Raw genomic sequence first — 21,817 nt, 5'->3', positions numbered from 1 at the left:
CCCCCAAAGAGCGCCAATGTTTCCTTTCGGAGGAATGGGGGCCCCTATAACCCCTCTTTCCAATCGGCCTTCCCATTCGCTGGCAAGGCTGGGAAACTCCAACTGTTGGCCTCCTATCTGTCGGATCCAAGGTCGGCCAAGGCGGTGATCTCCAGGGTCCTTGCCGTTTTCTGACTTTATTTATTTTCTTAGTCTCTTTTTGTAATATTTTTTTTTCTTGCTAGCTTCCATACTAGGTACGGTGAAGTAGGTATGTGGGGGGGTGAACAGAACAGAACAGACCATGCCTTGCATGCTAGGCTTCGGGGAAGCTGAATAAGTGGTTTAGTTCCCCCATTGATACTGTTTACCTACACTCCCGCGCCCAGTCTTTGTCTGTGACATTTTCTGACTCTTGCTTCGTTCCTGTCCGATCAACCTAACCCAGGAGCACTGACTTGCTGCTGCCTCTCCTTTTTTTCTGCTCCTCCGTTGTATAGTGGGTTCGCCATCTTTCACCTCTGTTCAAGGCGAGACGAGGCTGGTATCGGAAATCCACTTGTTGCCCTCTTTTTTTTAGTACGGCACTACTTGCCGAGCTGGCGACTCGAGTCCGACAGCGGATAAACACTATATCCCTACCTTCGTGATCGTTGTCTCAAGTCCATCTCGAATCCTATGTCGTCCGAACCACATCTGCCTGCCTACCTTACCTATCTATAGTCAGGTAGAGATAAGCAAATTTTTCTTTTTCGGGAAGGAATTCAACTTTGAAAGACGGAGGAGAAAGGATATCAATGGATTCGGCTACTTCTATGACCACAGGCGCCAGCCCGCCCCAATCAACAACCACAGCACACCCAGTTACTCCAGATACTACTGGAAGCACAAGGACACTTCTCCAGCCGGCAATGGATTTCATAAGGGGACAGTCACGGGAGCTGAGGTCCTCACTGCGTCTTCAACGGGACATATTTGTCGACGGCTGGACCGGTCGGTTCGATGATATGTCGGAACAGATCGCCGAGGACAAGCGGCAGGCTCGGGCACATGTCTGCCGAGCCAAATACTCTGTTCGTGAGCGGTTGGAAAATCTCAAGGAAAGGAGGGCTCGAGAGAAGGCCGGGGCCCCAAATACTTTCCCGCAGTTCTCCCTTTTACCTGCAGAGATTCGTTTGCAGATCTGGGAAGAGGCTCTACCGGGGTCGCGGGCCGTAGTCCTGCGCTCTCCATATACAGCTACCGACACTCTGCTTGCGGAACTTAGGCTCATCATACCGCAAATAAGAAGGCGAGGGGCTCCTAGTGACAGTACCACCGACGGCGGTAGTGTTGTTGTCGTAAACGCAGACGATAACAACGAAGCTGCAACCGACAACACCGCTGCTACTACACTCATAACCACCACGCCTCCCACCCCGACCAACAAGACCACCGCCACCACCACCACCAGCAAGCTCCTCAAGACGAAACCCAAAACCACAGGCTGGACAAGCTCCACGCCACCACCAGCACTCCTCCACGCCTGCCACGAATCCCGAACCGTAGCGCTCAAGCGGTACGAGCTCGTCCTCGGCTGTGAGGACGGCCAAGCCCGCATCTACGCAGACCTGACCCGGGACGTCATCTGCCTGTCGGGCAGGGTGGTCTCGCCGCGCTGCGCCACGCTCTGGCGCCAGACGACCGACCTCGGCCGCATCCGCCACCTCGCCGTCGCCGGCTGCCCCTGGGCCTTGTGGAGCAACACGCACGGCGTAACCGACGGTCTCGCGCAGAGCCTCCCGCCCGCCGACCTGCTGCGCTCCGGCTTCGCCGCCCTCGAGGACGTCTGCGTCGTCCGCTCCGTGCGCTGGCAGTACGGCCGCCTGCCCGGTGGCGCCGCGAGGGACTACGACCGCTGGGCGAGGGAGGAGGAGGCCGCCGAGGGGCTCGAGAGGTTACATACCAAGTGGCGTGACGGCGTCATGGCCATAAGTAGCGGCGATCGCAAGTCGGCAGAGGATGAAGATGAGACACAGCAGCAACAGCAGCAGGCTGACGGTCAAGTAGATGGCGATTTATGATGGGGTTTGCATGTTTGGCGTTTATATGGTTGGGAAACGAAAAAGGCGCACCGGGCTGGCTTTTATGGTTGGATTTTTTTTTCTTTTCTTGATGAACTAGATCGTGTTGCTTTACTCGAAATGTCCGAATCGGGGCAATGATTCAGGTCCCCGTTGGGATTGATACATGACTGTCGATTTTCTTTCATATATATATTTCACTTGATAGCGTGCTGCGTATATCAAAAAAAAAAAAAAAAAAAAATGCTAATATGACAAAGGGTAAATGTTTCTAAGTTTAAAACCATCGTCTACACATATAAATGACAGAAAGAAAAGTGAAACGTGCGAAATCAAAACACTTAACAAACACAATACATCTATGCAAACGCGGTTTCTGCTGTTCGCACGCTAATATTAATCAACGTCAATGTCCGAATCGCCTCTCGCCCTGCCGGTCGTGACAGGTGACTTCGGGCCCATGGCGCTGGTGCCCCTGAGCAGGCCGCTCGCGCCTCCGCGGCCCCAGTCCTTGTCCGGCCGCAAGCCGGGCGACCTCCTGTCCGTCGCAATATTATTGGCCGTCACCACCGGAGCCGCGAAGTCCTGCTCGAGAACGGCAGTATCTTCGTCGTCTTCGTAGTCGTCTTCGTCGTCGTCATCATCGAGGAGATCGTCCCGTCCCTTGGGGCCGAGGCGGCGCATGGAAAGAGACGCCGGCGGGGGTTGAGACGGCGCCGCGTCCACATACAGATTCGGATCTCGGCCGAGAACCCGGTCTGCTTTGGAAGGCATGCGGGCGCCGGCGATCGGGCTCTTGTTGTAGTGCCTGCCAGCCCCACCGGCCGCCGGGGAGGCTATGTTGTGGAATTCGTCGTGCGTCTGCTGCTGGCCGTTCTGCGCGTACACGGGGGCTGATTGTGACGTTTGGCTCCACGGCGGCGGCGCGGCGTCGTGTGCATCGTCGGGCATGCCCCAGCCGGCGGCGCGCTCCCTGGCGCGCTGCTGCTCCCGCTCGAGGGCGAGCTTGTCCCTCGCCTCGATCCACTTGGGGCTTGGCTCCCAGGACCAGCCGTCGCCGGTGGTGGTGCAGATGGGGAGAGGCCAGAGCCAGGGGTTGTGGCCAAACAGGTGGAGGTAGTTTCGGCGGACGCCGAGGTCGAAGACGTTGGGGAGCTTGGCGCTATCCTGCTCGTCGAGGTACTCGTCGTAGCGCTTGCGGGCCCTGTACCGTTCGAGCTCATCGTACGTTAGGCGACGGCCCATCTGACCCTCCGGGCCGGGCACCTCGCTATACAGAGCGCCATTGCCGTTGCGCTGGGCAAAGGTAGAGGCCGGTTGACCGCCACCGCTGGCGTAGTCCTCGCCCTCCTCGGGCCGCGTTATCCCTGGTGCGATGTTCTCGTGCATCTCGAGGATCTGCTGACCATAGGCCGGCAGGGGGATGCCGTGGCCACTGTGCTGTGCGTCGTAAGCGTTCCTAAGAGACTTGCGCAGCGGGGACAGGTAGCGCGTCTTCTCGAGGCACTCGATGGTGGTCTGGCCGCGGCCAACCAGTACGAGGTGCCAAATGGTGAAGGCGCCGACCACGAGGCCGATGATGCCCGAGATGACGCAGAGCATGATGTAGTTTATCGGCATCAGGTCCTGGACATAAGTGGTGTCCAGCATGATCTCGTTGTAGGTCCACATGCCCGAGACGGCAAAGGCATACCAGCAGAAGAGTGTCGTATAGATGAGGAAAAGGATAAAGGCCTTGTGGTTTCGTAGGCCAACGCAGGTGGCAAGCCAGGGACAGTGGTGGTCCATCTTGAGCACGCAGCGGCGACATGTAGAGCAGTGGTGCGATCGGTCTGGCTTGCGGGCCTGACACTTTTTACAGAAGCGCAGCTCGCCGTTTGATTTCACCGTGAAGGACGTCGCCGACGGGGCGCGGGCGGTAGGAAGTGCGCTGTAGCCATTATTGTCGGTTGTGCTACCCGGTGGGGTGAAGACGGCCGTTGTATATGACCAGTTGAGAAGGAGGTAGAGAATGATGCCAAAGAGGGAAGATGTTGTGCCTAGGTATGTCGAGGCCGCCCTAGTTAATACTTCATTCCCGTCACCGTTTGGGGGATGTCGAGCACCAGAGGCGAAGCGATAGGGGTCAAAAGACATACCTATCCAGCTGGAAGACGTATTGGATGATCCTATGCTGATAATCACCCAGACTCCCCATGTTGTGAGGCCGTATACAAAAGCTAAAGGAGAAAGTCCGAGGCAGGTGCAGCAGCAGCGCTCGATTCTCCGAGCCAGGCGTGACATGGCGTTCGTCGGAGGCTCACACGACGAGGACGCTACATCCATTTAGAAATCATGCGAGAAAAGAATTACGGATGTCACCTCATCTGAGCGGTGGATATCAGGGATTGACAGCGGCCTGGGCCCCCGCGAAATCTTTGTTGCGGATTACAGGCAAGGTAAAGAATTTGAGAGGAGTTTTTTTTCTTTTCTTTTTTTTCTTTTTCTTTTTTTGTTTGTTGTAGGCACGTAGTAGAAAGAGGTCGACCCCTTTATTGGCTTTTTCTTTTTTTGGGTTCGGATGAGCTTGAATTGAATGAAAGTGAAATGAAATCGAACCCACCTGCATGCAAGGAAAGGACGGAAGGGAAGGGCTGCGGGGAGCTAACGCGCGTTATGTGTCCCCCCAGCTCCACAGTCACTCTGGTTTTGGTTCAAGGCCCCACTTGCCCAGTCTAGGTGCACTCGTTCACTCTACAGTACTGTTGGTGACTTTGCCTTATCCCCCCCCCCCCCCGCCTGAGTAGAGCAAGAAAATCTGGGCAGGGTAAAAACCAGTCCATCTTGCTGTCATTTACTGCTGTATGTACGATGGGAATCATGCGGATAAATATTAAGATACAGTATACTGTAGAAACACATAGGTAGACGACTGGAAAATCAGGAAACAACAATATGTCTCTGGTTATGACATCTTTTCCCCGTCTTCGCCGTTCACTTCTAGACCCCCGGAGTTCATCATGGCCGTTGAGCAAATCTGATACCAGCTGTTCGGACTCGCCCTCAGTTCTTCGTCTCCCCATCACCCGCCTTCTCTGTGTCTTCGGCTGCTTTTCGTAGTGCTGCCAGCCTGAGCTGATTGCGTTTTCCCAGGATACGAAGGGTGTTTTCGCGCTCTATCTGCGTCATATTGGGCCAGTTGGCCACCCGCGACATGGTCCCGTCTTGATTTACGACTATTGGTCCCAGGTGGTCGAATGACACTGAGCCGCCCTGGGCGTTGAGCTGCTTTACCCCATCATTCGCAGTGGTGGATTGATCGGGCGTTGGGGGGAGTGGAAGGGGCTTATGTTGTTGCTCTACCCCATCGCCTCCCTGTTTGGGGGCAGGATTTGAATTGGTGGTGCTCTTGATGTCTGCCATGCTGTGTTGAAGGCGGGTTTGCTGCACGTCGAAACGTTTTGCTGTGATGATGCGGCGGGTTGGAACTGATGTTGCTCGACTGAGGAATTGAAGAGATCTCAACATTGCACCTGGGACTAAGAGAAAATCCCTTTGACAAATATTCTCTTTTTGATATTCTGAATTTTGCTCTCTTAGTGAAAAGATCTTGAAGTGGCTCGTCTGTTCGTCTAGGCCTTGGATTTCGCGGTGGAGCCTGAGAGACTCAATCGACCAACCCCATCCAAGGAACAAAGTTCCATCGTTTTCCAAATGCCCGCAAAACTTCTGGTAATTTCTACCTCTGCTAATATGCTTATACACAAAGAAGTGTTCATATTGAGCCCAGGGAAAAGATAACAATTAATCTGCCGAGAAAAATATATGTCTAAAAACATGCTCTCATTTGACCAAGTGAAGCAGAATAGAGCTAGTCGGGAAACATATGCTACCTACCCTGTATCAGCGTGAGCAGTAGAAATCAAGCTGTCCTTGGGTGACACACACTAACAATCTCTTACGCATCATGGGAAATAATTCGGTTGTACAACAGTGCAGCCTCGTTTGGTTTTTAACCACCTAACGACCGTGATCTAAAACGGCTTGGAAGTTTGACTGCTTAGCTTCCATGTCATCTGCGGCGTTTGCTATTTGCTGGCCTCGCAACCATTCACAGATAACAGAACCTTGCGGCCTATCTAGTCCATGTTTCCGTAGATACCATGAAAATACGTTGAATCCCATGCATACAACGTGTCCTGTGTTTCCTGCTCCCAAAACAATATCTGCATTCGGTGACTTGAAGCCTGCTGCCTTTCAACTGCTGATCATATGCTTACATACTGTACAATGGCGGAACCTCCAGAATCCCTAGCTACCACTAATTACTAAGGGGTGATAACATCGACGTTCAGCTCCTCCATGAGCAGTCCACTGAGTGTGGATCCATCCCTAAGATAGACCCAGTCACCCAAACCGGTGCCCTCTTTCTGGTTCTGTCCATCGCCGATGATGACATAGTCGTACCTCTTGGGGCCGGAGACGGGTGATGACAGCCAGATCTGCTTGTTGGGCGGTTGCTTGTTGATCACATAGGTTCCCAGCGGCGGGAATGTCAGCGTCAGGACGCCAGACTTGAAAGAAAGAGTCAGCAATCGCTATGTCACGACGACTGAAAAGAGGGTTTGGTAACTAGAGACTCATTCGCTACTCACCGAGTACTCAACATCGACATCAGGGCGCTGCTCTGCAACATCCTCGAGCTTGCTCAAGACAACGTCGAGATACTCATCCGCAATATCGTGATATTCCGATTCCTCAAGCGGAGCCGGTGTCTTTGGGACATAGGTTGATTGAACTGGCTCTGTTGGCTCCGGCGTCTCCGAATCTGGCTGAATACCCTTCCTCCGACTGGCAGTGGCGGTGGCAACCGATCTGTACAAGTTGGCGGGGCCAGAGTTGACCTTCCTCAGGGCAGGGACTGCAGCAGGCACAAGGGGTGCCCGCTGAGCAATGGCAGCATTGTGAAGCAAGCCACGGCGGGCAACCCGGATGAGATTGATTGCGGAACGACTCATGTTTTTGCTGGTCTTGATGCTTTAATAGAGGCCGAATGGGTTGACCACCGTTTGCTGTGAACGATGGGGTGATGCAGTATCTACCTATTCAGTAGGAATACGATGGCGTGACCAGATTCAGAACCTGATTCTCCGTTTCAGATCAGAATTATGAGCAGTGATGGTGGTTAGCGTTCAAGAAAGCTGAGCCATGGATTTTTCAATTGAGAGAAAGGAGCTTCGAAGCTTCCGTTGTTAGCTCACCCCTGGAGCTTTTGAGTTCCAATTGACGTCGCGCCAAGTCCGGGACTGGGCTGGGGTCGTTAATACCCCACTTGTACCAAAGCCGCTGCGCTGCTGTTTATTACCCCACAATTAATGGTCACAAACGCCCACCAACCGCTAACGCGGTCTGTAGCTCTTTCGTCTGAAAGCGTTTCAACTTGCACCATCCTCATTCAGACCTTGAACGGCCGACGAAGCTGGCAGGCTGCCCATCATGATAAACGCGTTCTTGGTCTTTAATGGCCAAGGCCAACCCCGGTTGACCAAATTTTACACTCAACTGGTGAGACAATCGATCATGGGCGGAGCAAGCTTTCGTTTCTGCTCCTAGTGAGCACTATGGCGTTACAGACGCTAACATTGAACATTGCGTATGCCACAGGAGACGAGCATGCAGCAGCGCCTCATATCCGAAATCTTTACGCTCGTATCCAACCGACCCACAGGCTCGTGCAACTTCCTCCCTCTCCCTCCGCTCCTCGCCGCTTCGGGCACCTCGCACACCGACTCGACAGAACAGAACGACGTGCCGTCTCTCGTCACGTACAGAAACTACGCTACGCTCTTTTTCATCGTCATCTCGACCGCCACCGAGTCTCCGCTCGCACTCATCGACTTGATCCAGGTCTATGTTGAAGCCCTGGACAAGCTCTTTGAGAATGTGTGCGAGCTGGACCTCATCTTCAACTTTGAGACGCTGCACTCAACCCTGAGCGAGATGATTGTCGGCGGCGTAGTCGTCGAGACAAACTTGGATCGGATCGTCGCCGGCGTGCGTGCACAAGGCACTGTTGCCAAGAGGCAGACAAACGAGGGGAGGGGAGGCGGCGGTGGTATAGGATCTGGTTTGGGCATAGGGGTCTGGCATGGAAGGTGACCAGGTAGTGGGCGATTGCATTCCATACCGGGGGCATCAAACCGTGACCTATTGAGATTCGCCGCTGTTGCTGCAAAGCCGTGGAGGACTTCTCCATCTCAAGGGGTCTTGATCGAAGCTGGTCCTTGGGCATACCACAAATTCTGCAAGAACCCACAGATGCCAACCACAGCATTGACATAAAGCGTTGTACCGCCGCGACCCGGGACAGGATTGCATATGCGAAGAGCAGGTCCAGCCCTGATAGAAGACTACAGGTGCAAACAGGAGCGGATCTGATGGTGGAACAGAAAGCAGTACGCCAGTGCTCATGCTGAAATGCTAACGGCTACATTATATTATACAAGAGGAGGTAAGAGAGGTCGACCAGGTATTTTACTGAGGATTCTTATTGAAATCCGGGCGCGCTGTTGTGCTTTGGATGGGAGCTTTTGTCCCCATGTCAAGAGTGTATCCGAACTGCGCCCAGAACCCCTTTTTGATCTGAAAGAGTGTAAAATCTAGTTAGGAGACGTCCATCCAATCTCGATGTAATGAAGCAGGTCAGTAAAGACCGGTTGTACGTACCCCGAAGAAAGGATTGTGTCTCTCATCTTCCCATTTCATGAAGAGTATGGCGTAGGTCAAAATGGCTGTAATCAGTGAGCAAAGTCAGCCCTTATTCCCTCGCAGGCTCCGCAGTTTATTTGAAGACATAGAAATTGGTACTGAAAGTTTCCACAAGACGTACACGTGACGGAGAGAAGCTGCGCGAGCTTGACAAACCTGTCCCATCGCGGTCGTTCTGAGAGCATAGCAACCCTCCTCTTGTACTTCTTTTCATACTTGAGCTGGGCTTGGGGCGTCAGCTTTGAGTAGTCTGGCGGCCAAACCTTCTTGGCCGGGTATCGACTTATGTAAAGCTTGCCACTGCTCTTCGCGCCCGAGGCAGATGTTTCTGCTGCCGCGGCAAGCCTCCGCGCAAGGGTGGCCGAGAACATGATGCTAAAGAATTTTGGCTTTGTTCAGTCGACCGTTTTTTTGAAGATTGAGCTTTGGAGACGGGGAGACGAGCTTTTATTTTTATTTTCGTCTCCTATTGCATGATGATCGCCTTGTATGCAGTACTGTTTGGTCGATGTAAATTGCTAACGGAATTCACGTGCCTTTTCGTTGCGCTTGATCAATGGTAGACTGCTATTGGCGGGCAAATTGCACTGAGTCCCCACTAGGTACTGGGTACCAGGTGGTCGTCATAGCGCCCACTCTCACTTTGAATCATTCAGCAGGTACCTACTACCGCTTGTATCGGCACTTACTGCAGATTCTATCCTCCGAAAGCAGCTCAACGCGTGCGGGCCTTGCCTCTGACGGTGTCACTTTATTCAGCCCTGTAACCATTCTTTTGTTCCTTTTTCATGACAGGTTTAAATAATCTTGCAGGACATATTGCACGGTTGAGGTCAGCAAATACAATGATTATGCAGTAGACTAAATATTGAATATTATTGGAGCTACCAATGACTTCTCTTGTTTTGATCATGTCTCTCTCATCTTGTTTTGTGAACTTACAAAGTTCAACACCACTCTCTGTATATGATATGGCTGTCGAGACAAACCATGGAAGCAAGCTCACAGTGCCAATGGGTCAGGGATCTCGACTTTCTTGGGTTCCTGAGATTTATGCTAGTCCGAAACAGGTTTAGCATATGCTGGACCCCTGTCACAAGCAGCACCCCGCGGTTCGAATGGTTTGCCCCTCCATAGAATGTTTTCGCGATGACGGACGGCTCCGTGAGTCAAGTCTAAGTGAAGTTTTCTAGGTGATAGTTTTGAATTTTTCAGATCCTAAGACTGTCAAACAGTCAATCCGTTCCTCTGTCACTTGATCTATACAAAATAACCTGAGTATTTGGCCACTCGGATTGACTAACTACACAGTTCATCGCCATGGCGGCGGCAACTCCCATTCCCACCATGGATGGGCTTCAAATTTCCAAGACCAAGGAGTTGAAAGGAGTACGGTTAATAAACCAATGTTGATACCCAAGTAACAAGCCTGGCTGACAGATATTTCACATAGACCGAAAAGCGAACTGCCCTCGTCGCCATCGAGAAGAAGTACCAGCAAAAGTGGGAGGAAGATGGCGTCTTCAACTTCAATGCGCCATCTCTGGACGAATATCCCTTGGACTCGATATCTCCAGAGGAGCTTCGTGCCAAGTTTCCCAAGTTCTTCGGAACGATTGCCTACCCCTACATGAACGGTGTTCTTCACATTGGACATTACTTCACAATGAGCAAAGTCGAATTCCAAATGGGCTTCTCCCGGATGCAGGGAAAGAGGACGTTCTGGCCTCAGGGTTATCACTGCACCGGTCTTCCTATAAAGGCTTGTGCCGACAAGCTTGCAGAGGAGGTCAAGAAGTTTGGGCAGGAGTTTGATGGCTACAAGGAGGAGTCTGAGGAGTCGGAGGCGGCGCCCGCGCCCAAGCCAACTGCTGGTCAGAGGGAAGATCTGACAAAGTTCACGGCCACCAAGGGTAAGGCCAACGCCAAGACCGTCAAGAAGAAGTACCAGTTCCAGATCATGGAGTCTATCGGCATTCCAAAGCAGGAAATTCATCGGTTCGCGGACAGCCAATACTGGCTCGACTACTTCCCACCCCTGTGCCATGAGCACCTCAAGGCTACAGGTGCCAGAATCGACTGGAGGAGGCAATTTGTCACCACCGACGCCAACCCTTACTACGACAGCTTCGTGAGGTGGACCATGAACCGCCTACGGGAGATGAACAAGGTCAAGTTCGGCAAGCGTTACACAATTTACTCAGCCAAGGACGGCCAACCATGCATGGACCACGACAGAGGTGAGGGTGAGGGCGTCGGCCCACAGGAGTACACTGCCCTCAAGCTCAAGGTTGTGGAGTGGGCACCCAAGGCTGCTGCCGCCCTGGAGGGCAAGGTCCCCAGCGACGTGAGCGTCTTCCTCGTACCCGCTACCCTGAGGCCAGAGACCATGTACGGCCAGACCTGCTGCTTTGTCGGTCCTAAGCTCAAGTATGGTCTTTTCAAGGCATCAGAGAAGGAATACTTTGTTGTCACAGAGAGGTCTGCCAAGAACATGGCTTTCCAAGGATTGCTGGAGAAGGACATGACTGTTCCCGAGAAGCTTGCCGACCTTGTTGGCGCCGACATCGTGGGAACCAGGGTCAATGCACCCCTATCAGTTCACAAGGAGGTTCGCATTCTCCCCATGGAGACTGTCAAGGAAACAAAGGGCACAGGCGTGGTAACCTCAGTACCTAGCGACTCGCCGGACGACTATGCAACCGTCATGGATCTGGCAAAGAAGGCAGACTACTATGGCATTACAAAGGAATGGGCCGAACTTGAGATCGTCCCTATCATCGACACCCCATCTTACGGTGATCTTTGCGCCAAGTTCCTGGTCGAGAAGCTCAAGATCGCATCACCAAAGGACGTCAAGCAGCTGACAGAGGCCAAGGAGCTGGCGTACAAAGAGGGCTATTACCAAGGTACAATGAAGATTGGCAAGTATGCGGGCGAGAAGGTGGAGGCTGCCAAGCCAAAGGTCAGGCAAGACCTCATCAGCGAGGGTCTCGCTTTTGCATACGCAGAGCCTGAGAACAAGGTTGTATCGCGTTCAGGAGATGAGTGCATTGTCGCCCTGTTGGATCAGTGGTACCTCGACTATGGCGAGGAGAAGTGGCGCGATCAGGCTCTCGAGTTTGTCGAAAACGCTGACGGAAACGGGTTGGAGACTTATACCACCGAGACCAAGCACGCTTTCAAGGGTATGCTTAACTGGCTTAACCAATGGGCCTGCGCGAGAACCTACGGTCTGGGTTCCAAACTCCCCTGGGATCCTAAATTCCTGGTTGAGTCCCTCAGTGATTCCACGGTTTACATGGCCTACTACACCCAAGTGCCATTCCTGCACAAGGACAACTTTGGCCGTGTTAGGGGCTCTGCAGACATAGGACCGGAGCAAATGCTTGATGAGGTCTGGGACTACATCTTCTGCCGCACCGAGATGACCGATAAGCTTGTCGAGGACTCCAATATCCCCAAGACGACTCTGGAGGCGATGCGAAGAGAATTCCAGTACTCTTACCCCCTGGATCTGCGTGTGTCTGGAAAGGTAAGATAGTCCTGGTTTCTTTACGGCCAAGCCTGAGTATATTTCAGTGATTGCTAACAGTACCATCAACTTTAGGATCTCATTGGCAACCATCTCACGTTCGCCATCTACTGCCACATTGCTCTCTTCCCACGGGAGTACTGGCCCAAGTCTTTCCGCGTGAATGGTCACCTGATGATGAACGGCGAGAAGATGAGTAAGTCTACCGGAAACTTTATGACTTTGGACGAGGCGACACGCAAGTACGGTGCAGATGCGTTGAGGATGGCCATTGCCGACGCCGGAGACGGTGTCAACGATGCCAACTTTGACGAGGACGTCGCAGACAACACTATTCTTCGCCTGTTCACAACAAGGGAATGGATCGAAGATGCAGTGAAAAACATTGGCGACCTACGGACTGGCGAGCTCAACGACTTTCAGGATGCTCTTTTCACCAACGAGCTCAACATGCTTGTGCGTGAAGCAGAGCGTCACTACAAGGACACAGCCTACAAGTTGGCTCTGCAATCAGCTTGGTACAACTTTTCGAGTGCCATCAGCTTTTACCGCGAGTCTTGCGCGGCTGCTGGTATCAAGCTGCACCGTGACGTGGTTCTGCGATACGTTGAGCTGCAGGCGCTTGTGCTTCTGCCTGTTGCACCTCACTGGGCCGAGTACATCTGGCTCGAGGTGCTGGGCAAGAAGGAGACCATTCAGAACGCTCGCTGGCCCGAGGTCCCCGCGGTTGATGCATCCCTGACGGCGGCTCGCGAGTACGTCAAGGGCACTGCTTCCAACGTCAACTCGGCCGAGTCTGCACAGCTCAAGAAGAAGGCCAAGGGCAAGGAGGTCTCTTTCGACCCCAAGCGGCCCAAGAAGCTCACAATCTTCACGGCCGAGGCTTTCCCGGCGTGGCAGCAAAAGTACATTGATCTGGTCAGGGAGAACTGGGATGCGGAGAAGAATGCCATCAAGGACGACAAGGAGCTCTCTGCACGTATCGGAAAGATGGGTGAGATGAAGAAGGCCATGCCGTTTGTGCACAACCTCAAGAAGAGGCTGCAGAGCGGAGAGGACTCCAACACTGTGCTGGAGCGCAAGCTCGCGTTTGACGAGCAGAAGACCCTGCTGGCAATGGTGCCCGGTCTCAAGCGGTCGGCTGGGTGCGTCGCTGTGGATGTAGTTGCCGTCACTGAGGGCAGCAAAAAGGGTAAGCTGCTGACCGATGGTGGGAAGGAAGTTGATGTTACAGCGCAAGCCGCAGATGGTGCCGTGCCTGGCCAGCCGACGTTCTACTTTGAGAATGTTGAGGGTTGATGATGTTGTAGCATCGTGTTACAAAATATAAAAAAGGGAATCAAAATATGTCACACTTGTCACTGATTTATTTCACTGCTGTATGATGAAGTATCCCCTCGTTTGAAATGAAAGTTTGGAGGAGTTCACGTTGTAATTGTCTCCTGGAAGATGCCAGTGGAAAGTCAGCTGCAGATTGCGAGAAATGCCAAGATGTGGTAATCAAGGCGGACCACAGGCCGATTGTCGCCTCACGCTGAAAGCTCAAAAACTTTGCTATCACCAGTCGAGACACCAGCTGTCACTGAGAATCCCGCGAAACAACTCATAATAATATTCTTCCCGCTTTTGTAGGACAGGTGCCCCTTGAATTTGACTGCCTTCGTACGTGGTTCTTGGGGAGGTGATGCAGTCAGCACCTTTGGGTAGCTTACGGAGAAAAAGTCTTATAAATGGGTTCTTGAAAACTGGTAATTCGTTATGATAACACGTCCGTCCTCTCATTTTACTGCAACTTCGGAAGCAGCCCGTGATTGCAGCTCCTGGACCTGGTATTCGGTTGTTGTAACAAATAATCGGCTATTGACCCGGATCTGTGAGACAGTTGTGAAATGTTCGATGGTACCTTTAAAGTCGAGTTCGTCTAGTATGTGTATATGATAGAGACACTCGAATGAGATTGGTGGTAGGTCAGTCTACAGCAAAAGTAACTGCCGGATGCCTGGTTAATCCTTAAGGACTCAGGCATATTTAGAAATCGCCGGAATACAGTCGGGGTGTTTTCTTTGATCAATATTTGGTCGAAAGCCTAGGGGACAAAGCGTGAGGTTGGCCCTTTTTGACCATATTGATTCACCTTCGAGGAACGTAGCACGCAATAATACGATATTGTAGTTGGTAATGCTGTGCGCCATTGTAACTATATCTCTCTAAATCTTTTTGCCAAATCCAAGCAAGTGACTTGGTATATTTGTAGCCCGGTTGTCTGGAATGAAGCTTACAGCTTGGTAAGCTTGCCTTTTTCTTCCCCCTTTCCATCCTAGTTGTGCAAGTCTGTATAGTGAAGCCGAGCGCCAACCATGGTAGCTACCAAATAAATAAAATTGTACTTAAGGGGTTGTTTTTTTGTATCCCGTGTTTGCTCTTTTAGTAGTCTAAGCCCCTTCTGTTGTGCTTGTACGCCCCCTTACCAGCCCCTATTCAATGTCCATTGAGTATTTCCTGTACGACTCCCGTTGATGACGAACAGTTCTACGTGACACAGCGAGTTCTGCGGACCAACACCGAGGGCGTGACACCAAGCTTTCCATCCGGGATACTTATGAGATCCAAGGAATTGTGTCTTTTCGTCTCTAGCCGAAGATCCCTCCTCCTTGAATCTCTCCTCATTCCTTTGCCCTTGTCGTATTGCCAACCCACGTTCGCTTAGGCTTCTCAACAAGAAAAAGAAAAGGAGCCATAACCCAATAGTAAAGACAGACTTGAATAAGAGGCAAATCAAAATGCTTCCAATCATTCTCCTCACCTCTCTCCTCGCCACGGCCGTTGCGGCTGATGATCACCCGGCTGGCCACGCCGATGGAGCCAAGTTGGCTCAGACAACCTCCTCCCTGTGGACGACCATATACTTGACCGACGGCGTCACGGCGACCATGGTTTTGCCCATTCCTGCCTCCACTGCTGCTGGTAAGTTTATACTTGTTTTTGGCCCCCCTGATTCCCTGGTGTTGCTTCTACTCTCGGGCGAGAGCTTGACGTGTAGGATAGTTCAAAAAAAAAAAAAAAAAAAAAAAAAGAGCTGACCAGAAAACCCGCACAGCAACCTCATCAGTCTCCTCCGCGCCGCCGGCCCCGCCACCGCCGCCCCCGCCAGCGGTCACTCCTCCCATCTTGAGCCCTCCGCCACTGGCCAGTCCTACCTTGGCCAAGCCGACCATCGTCACCGCCGTGCCACCTACGGTCGTCACTGCGGCGGCTGGACAGGTGCTCTGCGACGGGTCGCTTATGGGCATGGCTGTTGCCTGTGGGTTGGGCCTGCTGGCTTTGTAAACTTTTTTCTTCTTCTCAGGGACACTGTCACTTGAGGTGGAATGATGCGAGGAGACTTGCTTGGGTGTAGGGAGAAAAGCGATGAAGAAAGTGCTCAATCATGCTCCTTGTGGACTTTTTTTTTTCATACATGTAGCTGAAAAAAGATTTAGTAGAAATTTTGATAAAAGGATTGCCGTGTTATAATCCCACTTTCGAGAACCAAGCTCTGCTATCTTCAAACATAGCTTAGACAAACCTTGGCAGTCAGGTGAACGTATGTTCTTCTGAGAAAACGCAGCACACCAAATAATACGCCTTGGTAAATCTCCAAACCCCATCTTTCCACCCTTGATTCACCGTCCCTCGCCGGTCCTCGATCTGTTCCGTCAAGGAACGTAACGGCAAAGACGAACGTCTCTGCAGAACTTCTCCTCGCCAGTTCATCCCCACCCCGGACATATCTAGCCTGGAATTCACAAATTCTGCGCCTTAAATTTTGGGTTAAAAGCGTTGTCAGCGTTGTTGTGAACGGTGAACATGCCCCAGGCTGCTCCATTCGAGACTGTATCTCTTGATGCTGGGCCCCTCAACGCCATCATTGCGGGGGACTCGTTGGTCATATAGTCGACAGCATCCCATCTTTATGTGGCAGTTAGCCACACACTCGAGGTCAACGTGCGGGAGCCAACAGGCCCACATGCACTCGAGTCTCTTGAGAAGCGGCATACGCCCGAGCCATCGGGCACGCTGCCTCAAGAGACGTGTGCACACCCCGCTCTCTCTCTCTGCGTTTGCACTACTTTTTTTGACAAGGTGGGTATCTATCACCAACTCGCGGCTTTGGCAACTTCACGCAGCGACGGCAACCTGGGCGGGCGTCTCCTCCTCCTTCTCCTTTTCGGGCTCCGGCTCAGGCTCCGTCTTGTGCAGGTTCTCGACCTCGTAGATGACGCGGATCATGAGGCTGCAGCTGGGACAAACGGCGATGTCGGTCTCGCTGTCTTGCAGGTCGGCCAGGGCGATCTCGAAGCGGTCGCCGCAGGGGCACGGGTAGTGGTAGATCTGGAGGGTTTCGTCGTACGTCATGTCCTCGATCTCGACTTCGTCGTAGACGGAGATTTCTTCCTCGTCGGCCATTTTTTTTCTTTCTCTTTTTGGTGATGTCTGGGTTCCCTTATTTTTAGATTCCTTGCAAAACCAAAATGAGTGCTTCCTCAGGCGGTTTCTTGTCGTTGTTCTTGTTTCTACTCGTACTGTTTGTGGGAAAGATGGTTTGTCGCAATCGCAATGACAAAAGAATTTTGGCGGGGGGAAAGTGACTGGGATGCAAAAAAAATGTACATTTGCACAGCGGGGCTAGGCGAGTGGCAAGGCACCTTGTCCATGGATCCAACTGCGGGAATCAGATGGGGTACTATACTACCCAGTAAGCATCCTATACTCAGAGTACCTGAAAGTCAATGATAAAGTCGTCATCATATATAACACACCACAGATGGAATTCACTACCAATTTTATAAGAAAGTATGGAGATTGCAATCGTAGTTATCACTGCATCTAAAGCATATGTCTAGAGTACCTCTTTGACAGGCATGCAAGGCGTGCATAGGGAAAGACCCCAGTTACATTTACTTTTTGTAGGTACCTTGCAGAGGTGGTCGGAGATTGGGGTCGGAGCCGAAGCGCATCAAAGCTGAGTTGTTTTCAATTTACACATAAGAAGTAGGTAAGCATTTACATGCAACGCAACTACCTACTACTTGTATGTAAGATATCAGATACTTACCAGGTACCTCATGTACCTGGAACCATAAGACTGCAATCTTCCATTCACACGTCCAAATTGACCCTACCCATTTATAGTAGGATCATCTGGCTTTTGAAAAGTAATTGCTCAGTCGCGGCGCCTCCAAAACATGGAGATTACGAGGCCAACACGCCTACAGGCATGCGACCTCGATCCCTCTAAAAGGCTTACCCGCCGGGCAGGCATAAGCAAGACCAGCTCGCAAAGAGCCCCTTCTTCTACCACGATCATGGAAACAAAATCAACAAAACCACCAATCCCAACGCAAAACCCACCAGCAAAAGCAGCAGTGACCACAACAAACCCAACCACCACCGACGGCCAACCATCACCCGTCGCAGCCAGCAACGACATGCAACCGCAGCTCGACCGCATCGCCGCCTCGTCGCGCACCGCGTTCGAGAAGAAGGTTTGGTCGCTGCTCTGCCAGATCCCGAGCGGCAGCGTGTCGACGTACGGCATCATGTCGGCGCACCTGGGCTCGTCGCCGCGCGCCGTCGGCAACGCCCTCCGCCGCAACCCCTTCGCCCCCGAGGTGCCCTGTCACCGCGTCGTCGCCACGGGCGGTGCACTGGGCGGGTTCAAGGGTAAATGGCCCCGCGACGGCGAGGGCATCACGCTGGACGAGAAGAGGCTGCTGCTAAGGCGTGAAGGGGTCAGGTTTGACGACGCTGGCGCCAGGGTCTTGGGGACGCCGTTTTCGGGGTTTCGGTAGTGCTATGGTGCTTTCTTTTTTTTTTTTTTTTTTTTTTTTTTTTTTTTTTTTGAAGCATTACGACTTATTCATAATGAAAAGAAGGAGCATAGAGGTACCCAAGAAATTGGGTCCAGTAGATCAGCTCTTCCGGGGCATTATCACCCAGTTAACATGGCCAAATTTAAGAGTATTCTTCCTCAATATAACCTGTCATTGTTGCAACTCAATCTCAAGTCCTCAAAGGAAAGGACATTTTCCAGCCCTCCGACTAGCTCATCATTATGCCTTTCATTCTACTTCTTCTCCTTCTTTTCCCTCCTTCTTTTTCGAGACTCCACGTGCAGCTCATCGACTCGCCCAATACGGAATATTCTTCTTGTATAAGTCAACAACAGGGTTAGGGGTCAATCCAATCTGCCGTGAATGGCCTAGACCAACCTCGTAACGTACATTTCGAAGAGGCAATGCTCTTTTGGAATTTCAGCATACTTTGTTATTGTAAATATCCCACAGCGTCTTAGTGACCAAATAATGCCATTTTGGAAAGTATGATTGTTGTTCATTGGTTAATGACAAACTTCGACCATGGCTCAGTCGTGTCCATAAGCCCAAAGATCACCAGTTCCCATAGGCATGAAGCAAGCAATTTGTACATTCATTCATTCATTAACCTCGATGACTGACATAGTTACCGCGTAAAGCATCAAACAATATTGCATCATCATAAAAGTCGAGCAGCAGCAACGCCCACACGTCACCTCCCATCATACATCCGTACTCCCCTCATCCCGCCCAGTAAAGACCTTGTATAGCCTGCGACTGAGAGCCTGCCCGATGGTCCGATCAGAAAAGGCGCCGTCCTTGTTGGTACTCTTGCGGCACCCCTCGAGCATCAGCGGGCCTCGGGATTCAAAGCCACCGACGAGCTGAGAAACAGTGGGATATTCAGCAGCGATGCCGTATGCGATGGCGGGCGTCACGCGCGTCATCTGCTGCAGCATTCGCACATAGGCATCCCCCGCATCATCGCCCGTCCGCACCTGGCCCGTGTCCATGCAAAAGGCCGCACGATCGTTGGTTGCATCCCGGCTGCGACGGTACGGGATCGTCGATATGTGTTGTGTGAAAACAGATATCCACTGGGAAAGTGAAGGATAGTGTTAGTTGAGAGCTTGATGACACGATTAGGGGTATATCAAAAGGATTCTGGTGTAAAATACCTGGGCAGTCTCCAACTCAGTATCAACGTGGTGAATGAGGGCGCTATGTATGACTTGAAGCCGCATCAATGCATCCTCTATAATGCCCTCTTCCACGTAGACTGGGGTCTTCTTTTGTTTGGCCGGTTTCCTCCGCCGTTGTGAGCCCTGAGAACCTTCGGCATGAGCAGACGGCGCAGGTACCTGTGCTGCAAGACTGCGGACGCCAGCAGCGAACTGTCGGTTTTGAATTGTGCGGTTGCTTCTCATCCACTTCGGCATGCCCTCAATCAGGTATATGAGCTTTGAGCCTGGAAAATGAGTTTGCATACGGCTGACATGATCTTCAAGCGTTGGAATTGCTATGTAATCATTATCGGCATCTTCATCGGCGTCAGGGACCTGGTCACCAGCGTCACCTCGCGCGAGCTCCACGAACTCAGCGGCGGGCATCAACACCATGACATGCTCTTCCTTCTCCAGACGCAAAGGAACAGGCTCCCACCGCTCTGCCTCGTCGTTGTACACAGCCGTAACCTTCCTGCGCCACCGGACAGTGTTACTGACCGGGGTACTGCTGGTTAAAGTATTGACTTGGAGATCCTTGAGCAGAGTCTCGACCTGTAACTTGATTCTAGGGTTTAAGCCGCTGGGAAGATCAACAATCATCTCGGGTGTGGATTGTTTCTTATCCGTTCGGATCTTGTTGACCTCTGCGAGCGCTTTTGCACGCTCCTTTTCGAGTTTCTTTTCTACCCTTGCCTGTTCCACCTCTAACCTCTTACGCTCCGACTCTGCCTTGCGCGCAGCGGCCTTGTCTTGCTTTTCAAGTGCTCTTTCCGCTGCAGCGACCCCACTACCGGTAGTGGTAGAATTTACGGCCGTCATATTACTGCCTGGCTTGGACCTTGATGCAACAGGTCTTTTCCTAGGCGGCGGTGATTTTGAAGTTTGTCTGACAATGGCGCGACAACCTTTGCTCAAAGAAGGATACCTGGCATCAAGACTTGCTTTTACCTTGGCCGCAATGTCTGTTACATCAGGCAAGGAATCATCAGACGCAAGGGAGGCGAGACTATCGCCATCCGAGTCCAAGAGACTGATCACTTCAGAGTGTGCCTTGGCTAGCTTTCGGGTGGTCGGAAGGGCTACTGGCGAACTGAGAACATTTTCTCTAGGCCCGAGGGAGACTTCGGGCATGGAGCTAGATATAGGATCCCATGCTGTCGGTCTTCTTGGGGAACGACATGCGGCTTTTGGTGGTGGGGATTTCAAGGGCTGGAGCGGGCTGCTACTTGCGAACGGATCCTGAAAACTTGAGGGCTGCAGTGGTATACTCTCTTTAGATTGTGCTCCTGACGGTTTGATATTCTCCTTTCGGTGCACTACCTGCGGGGAACTAGCGAACGGGTCATCGTCGTCAGGCAGGACAGTGGCGCGGCCTTTGCCCTTATTTCGAACAGGGACTTGGTCGGGAGAGCTTGTAAACTCAATAGGATCAAGTGCAGATGCCCTTTGCTGCCGTAACAAGTGTTGACGATCGGCTCTTGTTCCTGCGGTACTCGTAACAGAGGTTGAGGACTTGGCAAGAACCTCACTGCTACCGGCGACACGTGCTCTCTTGACAGCACGATCTTCGGATCCGGCATCATATGATAGATCTATCGTTGTCTCGAAGTCATCCGAGTAGAGTAGTATTTCTTGGCTTCGCTGTAGTAAATCAATGGAACGCTTCGTTGCCACAGCCGATACGGATGACTTAGAGGGCTGTGCGGGGGGAGACCCTGAACCGGTCAGCCGGTTGGCCAATGTTGAATGATCACATTTGTTTTCTGCTTGGTTTCTGAGTGAATTCAGGACTGATGGCGAAGTTGTCGGCAAATTTATAGCATTGGGTGGTGACGATGGCTCCGAACTCGACAGCAGGTCAATCACATCTGCAGGCATTATGGTATCCTATCACAGTGTGAAGGGTCGCTTTGCTGGAGACGAAGCATTGATTGCAGTAGGTCTGTCAGGTGTGCAGGTTGTTTGCCCTGGCGAGCAAGCATGCAAACCTAAGCAAATTAGCAGGGCAGAAAGATGAAAGTAACAAATCAAAAGAAGTTCCAAAATAGTGTCGAGCAGCCTGTGTCAGCACGACGATGTCATCTTGAATCTACCCCAGCTACCCTGCCTTTGAGAAGAGTTTGGAATTGGGACGTGGCGCGACGGAGTGTCACGACTTGAGCGCGTGGGTCACGTGATATGATACGGCTACAGTCAGGTGACCATCATCAGTTCCTTCTTTTTGAGTAGTTGTGGTCAGTCGCAATTTCTCCTGTTTATGTTGTTCAATGCTAATAACTAGGGAGACTAGAGGCTCCATGTTCACATTCAGACATGGCTACGGGGGTTTTGCTACCGAGCTTTCGTTACAGATCTGCAAACCATTGCCGAATCTTCTTCTCCTTGGAAGCTCCAGAATTGACTAGAAGACTT

The 21,817-nt window shown here is 51.9% G+C and overlaps 11 protein-coding genes across 11 annotated transcripts; 5 read left to right on the top strand and 6 right to left on the bottom strand.

Moving 5' to 3' along the window:
• Positions 1–776: 776 nt before the first annotated feature.
• PgNI_05580 (uncharacterized protein) lies at positions 777–2,042 on the top strand (the record flags this gene model as incomplete). The annotated part of the gene is made up of 1 exon (XM_031125611.1): positions 777–2,042. The coding sequence occupies one exon, from the start codon at positions 777–779 to the stop codon at positions 2,040–2,042; it is 1,266 nt and encodes a 421-aa protein (XP_030982948.1).
• A 396-nt stretch (positions 2,043–2,438) lies between these two features.
• Positions 2,439–4,593, bottom strand: PgNI_05579 (uncharacterized protein; the record flags this gene model as incomplete). Its single annotated transcript, XM_031125610.1, has 2 exons — positions 4,181–4,593; positions 2,439–4,101 (listed from the first exon to the last, which is right to left on the bottom strand). Exons 1-2 carry the CDS (start codon positions 4,237–4,239, stop codon positions 2,439–2,441), a joined length of 1,722 nt encoding a protein of 573 aa, XP_030982049.1. The 5' UTR covers positions 4,240–4,593.
• A 491-nt stretch (positions 4,594–5,084) lies between these two features.
• PgNI_05578 (uncharacterized protein) lies at positions 5,085–5,444 on the bottom strand (the record flags this gene model as incomplete). Its single annotated transcript, XM_031125609.1, has 1 exon — positions 5,085–5,444. The coding sequence occupies one exon, from the start codon at positions 5,442–5,444 to the stop codon at positions 5,085–5,087; it is 360 nt and encodes a 119-aa protein (XP_030982048.1).
• Positions 5,445–6,016: 572 nt separating this feature from the next.
• PgNI_05577 (uncharacterized protein) lies at positions 6,017–7,247 on the bottom strand. The gene is made up of 2 exons (XM_031125608.1): positions 6,677–7,247; positions 6,017–6,595 (listed from the first exon to the last, which is right to left on the bottom strand). The coding sequence occupies exons 1-2, from the start codon at positions 7,037–7,039 to the stop codon at positions 6,350–6,352; spliced, it is 609 nt and encodes a 202-aa protein (XP_030982057.1). The 5' UTR covers positions 7,040–7,247; the 3' UTR covers positions 6,017–6,349.
• A 189-nt stretch (positions 7,248–7,436) lies between these two features.
• Positions 7,437–8,752, top strand: PgNI_05576 (uncharacterized protein). Its single transcript, XM_031125607.1, has 2 exons — positions 7,437–7,586; positions 7,686–8,752. Exons 1-2 carry the CDS (start codon positions 7,518–7,520, stop codon positions 8,178–8,180), a joined length of 564 nt encoding a protein of 187 aa, XP_030982056.1. The 5' UTR covers positions 7,437–7,517; the 3' UTR covers positions 8,181–8,752.
• PgNI_05575 (uncharacterized protein) lies at positions 8,556–9,160 on the bottom strand (the record flags this gene model as incomplete). Its single annotated transcript, XM_031125606.1, has 3 exons — positions 8,556–8,663; positions 8,748–8,812; positions 8,911–9,160. 3 exons carry the CDS (start codon positions 9,158–9,160, stop codon positions 8,556–8,558), a joined length of 423 nt encoding a protein of 140 aa, XP_030982055.1.
• Positions 9,161–9,925: 765 nt separating this feature from the next.
• Positions 9,926–13,689, top strand: PgNI_05574 (uncharacterized protein). The gene is made up of 3 exons (XM_031125605.1): positions 9,926–10,178; positions 10,243–12,324; positions 12,400–13,689. The coding sequence occupies exons 1-3, from the start codon at positions 10,110–10,112 to the stop codon at positions 13,621–13,623; spliced, it is 3,375 nt and encodes a 1,124-aa protein (XP_030982054.1). The 5' UTR covers positions 9,926–10,109; the 3' UTR covers positions 13,624–13,689.
• A 1,415-nt stretch (positions 13,690–15,104) lies between these two features.
• On the top strand, positions 15,105–15,651 carry PgNI_05573 (uncharacterized protein; the record flags this gene model as incomplete). Its single annotated transcript, XM_031125604.1, has 2 exons — positions 15,105–15,288; positions 15,422–15,651. The coding sequence occupies 2 exons, from the start codon at positions 15,105–15,107 to the stop codon at positions 15,649–15,651; spliced, it is 414 nt and encodes a 137-aa protein (XP_030982053.1).
• Positions 15,652–16,482: 831 nt separating this feature from the next.
• On the bottom strand, positions 16,483–16,770 carry PgNI_05572 (uncharacterized protein; the record flags this gene model as incomplete). The annotated part of the gene is made up of 1 exon (XM_031125603.1): positions 16,483–16,770. The coding sequence occupies one exon, from the start codon at positions 16,768–16,770 to the stop codon at positions 16,483–16,485; it is 288 nt and encodes a 95-aa protein (XP_030982052.1).
• Positions 16,771–17,549: 779 nt separating this feature from the next.
• On the top strand, positions 17,550–18,538 carry PgNI_05571 (uncharacterized protein; the record flags this gene model as incomplete). Its single annotated transcript, XM_031125602.1, has 2 exons — positions 17,550–18,151; positions 18,469–18,538. The coding sequence occupies 2 exons, from the start codon at positions 17,550–17,552 to the stop codon at positions 18,536–18,538; spliced, it is 672 nt and encodes a 223-aa protein (XP_030982051.1).
• A 275-nt stretch (positions 18,539–18,813) lies between these two features.
• Positions 18,814–21,503, bottom strand: PgNI_05570 (uncharacterized protein). Its single transcript, XM_031125601.1, has 2 exons — positions 19,358–21,503; positions 18,814–19,276 (listed from the first exon to the last, which is right to left on the bottom strand). Exons 1-2 carry the CDS (start codon positions 21,281–21,283, stop codon positions 18,902–18,904), a joined length of 2,301 nt encoding a protein of 766 aa, XP_030982050.1. The 5' UTR covers positions 21,284–21,503; the 3' UTR covers positions 18,814–18,901.
• Between the last annotated feature and the right edge of the window lie 314 nt (positions 21,504–21,817).

This window comes from Pyricularia grisea, chromosome I, assembly GCF_004355905.1.
Source record: "Pyricularia grisea strain NI907 chromosome I, whole genome shotgun sequence".
NCBI lineage: Eukaryota > Fungi > Ascomycota > Sordariomycetes > Magnaporthales > Pyriculariaceae > Pyricularia > Pyricularia grisea.
The sequence above is the reverse complement of the archived record's forward strand: the minus strand, read 5'-3'. Positions and strand labels throughout refer to the sequence as shown.

Excerpts from the sequence above, each read along its gene's own strand:
- PgNI_05577 (XM_031125608.1), bottom strand. The coding sequence starts at position 7,039 with ATGAGTCGTTCCGCAATCAATCTCATCCGGGTTGCCCGCCGTGGCTTG. Across the intron at positions 6,596-6,676 it reads ATGTCGATGTTGAGTACTCG|TCTGGCGTCCTGACGCTGAC; the intron begins GTGAGTAGCGAA and ends CTTTCTTTCAAG.
- PgNI_05576 (XM_031125607.1), top strand. The coding sequence starts at position 7,518 with ATGATAAACGCGTTCTTGGTCTTTAATGGCCAAGGCCAACCCCGGTTG. Across the intron at positions 7,587-7,685 it reads CCAAATTTTACACTCAACTG|GAGACGAGCATGCAGCAGCG; the intron begins GTGAGACAATCG and ends CGTATGCCACAG.
- PgNI_05574 (XM_031125605.1), top strand. The coding sequence starts at position 10,110 with ATGGCGGCGGCAACTCCCATTCCCACCATGGATGGGCTTCAAATTTCC. Across the intron at positions 10,179-10,242 it reads AGACCAAGGAGTTGAAAGGA|ACCGAAAAGCGAACTGCCCT; the intron begins GTACGGTTAATA and ends TATTTCACATAG. Across the intron at positions 12,325-12,399 it reads ATCTGCGTGTGTCTGGAAAG|GATCTCATTGGCAACCATCT; the intron begins GTAAGATAGTCC and ends CATCAACTTTAG.
- PgNI_05570 (XM_031125601.1), bottom strand. The coding sequence starts at position 21,283 with ATGCCTGCAGATGTGATTGACCTGCTGTCGAGTTCGGAGCCATCGTCA. Across the intron at positions 19,277-19,357 it reads CTGAGTTGGAGACTGCCCAG|TGGATATCTGTTTTCACACA; the intron begins GTATTTTACACC and ends TCACTTTCCCAG.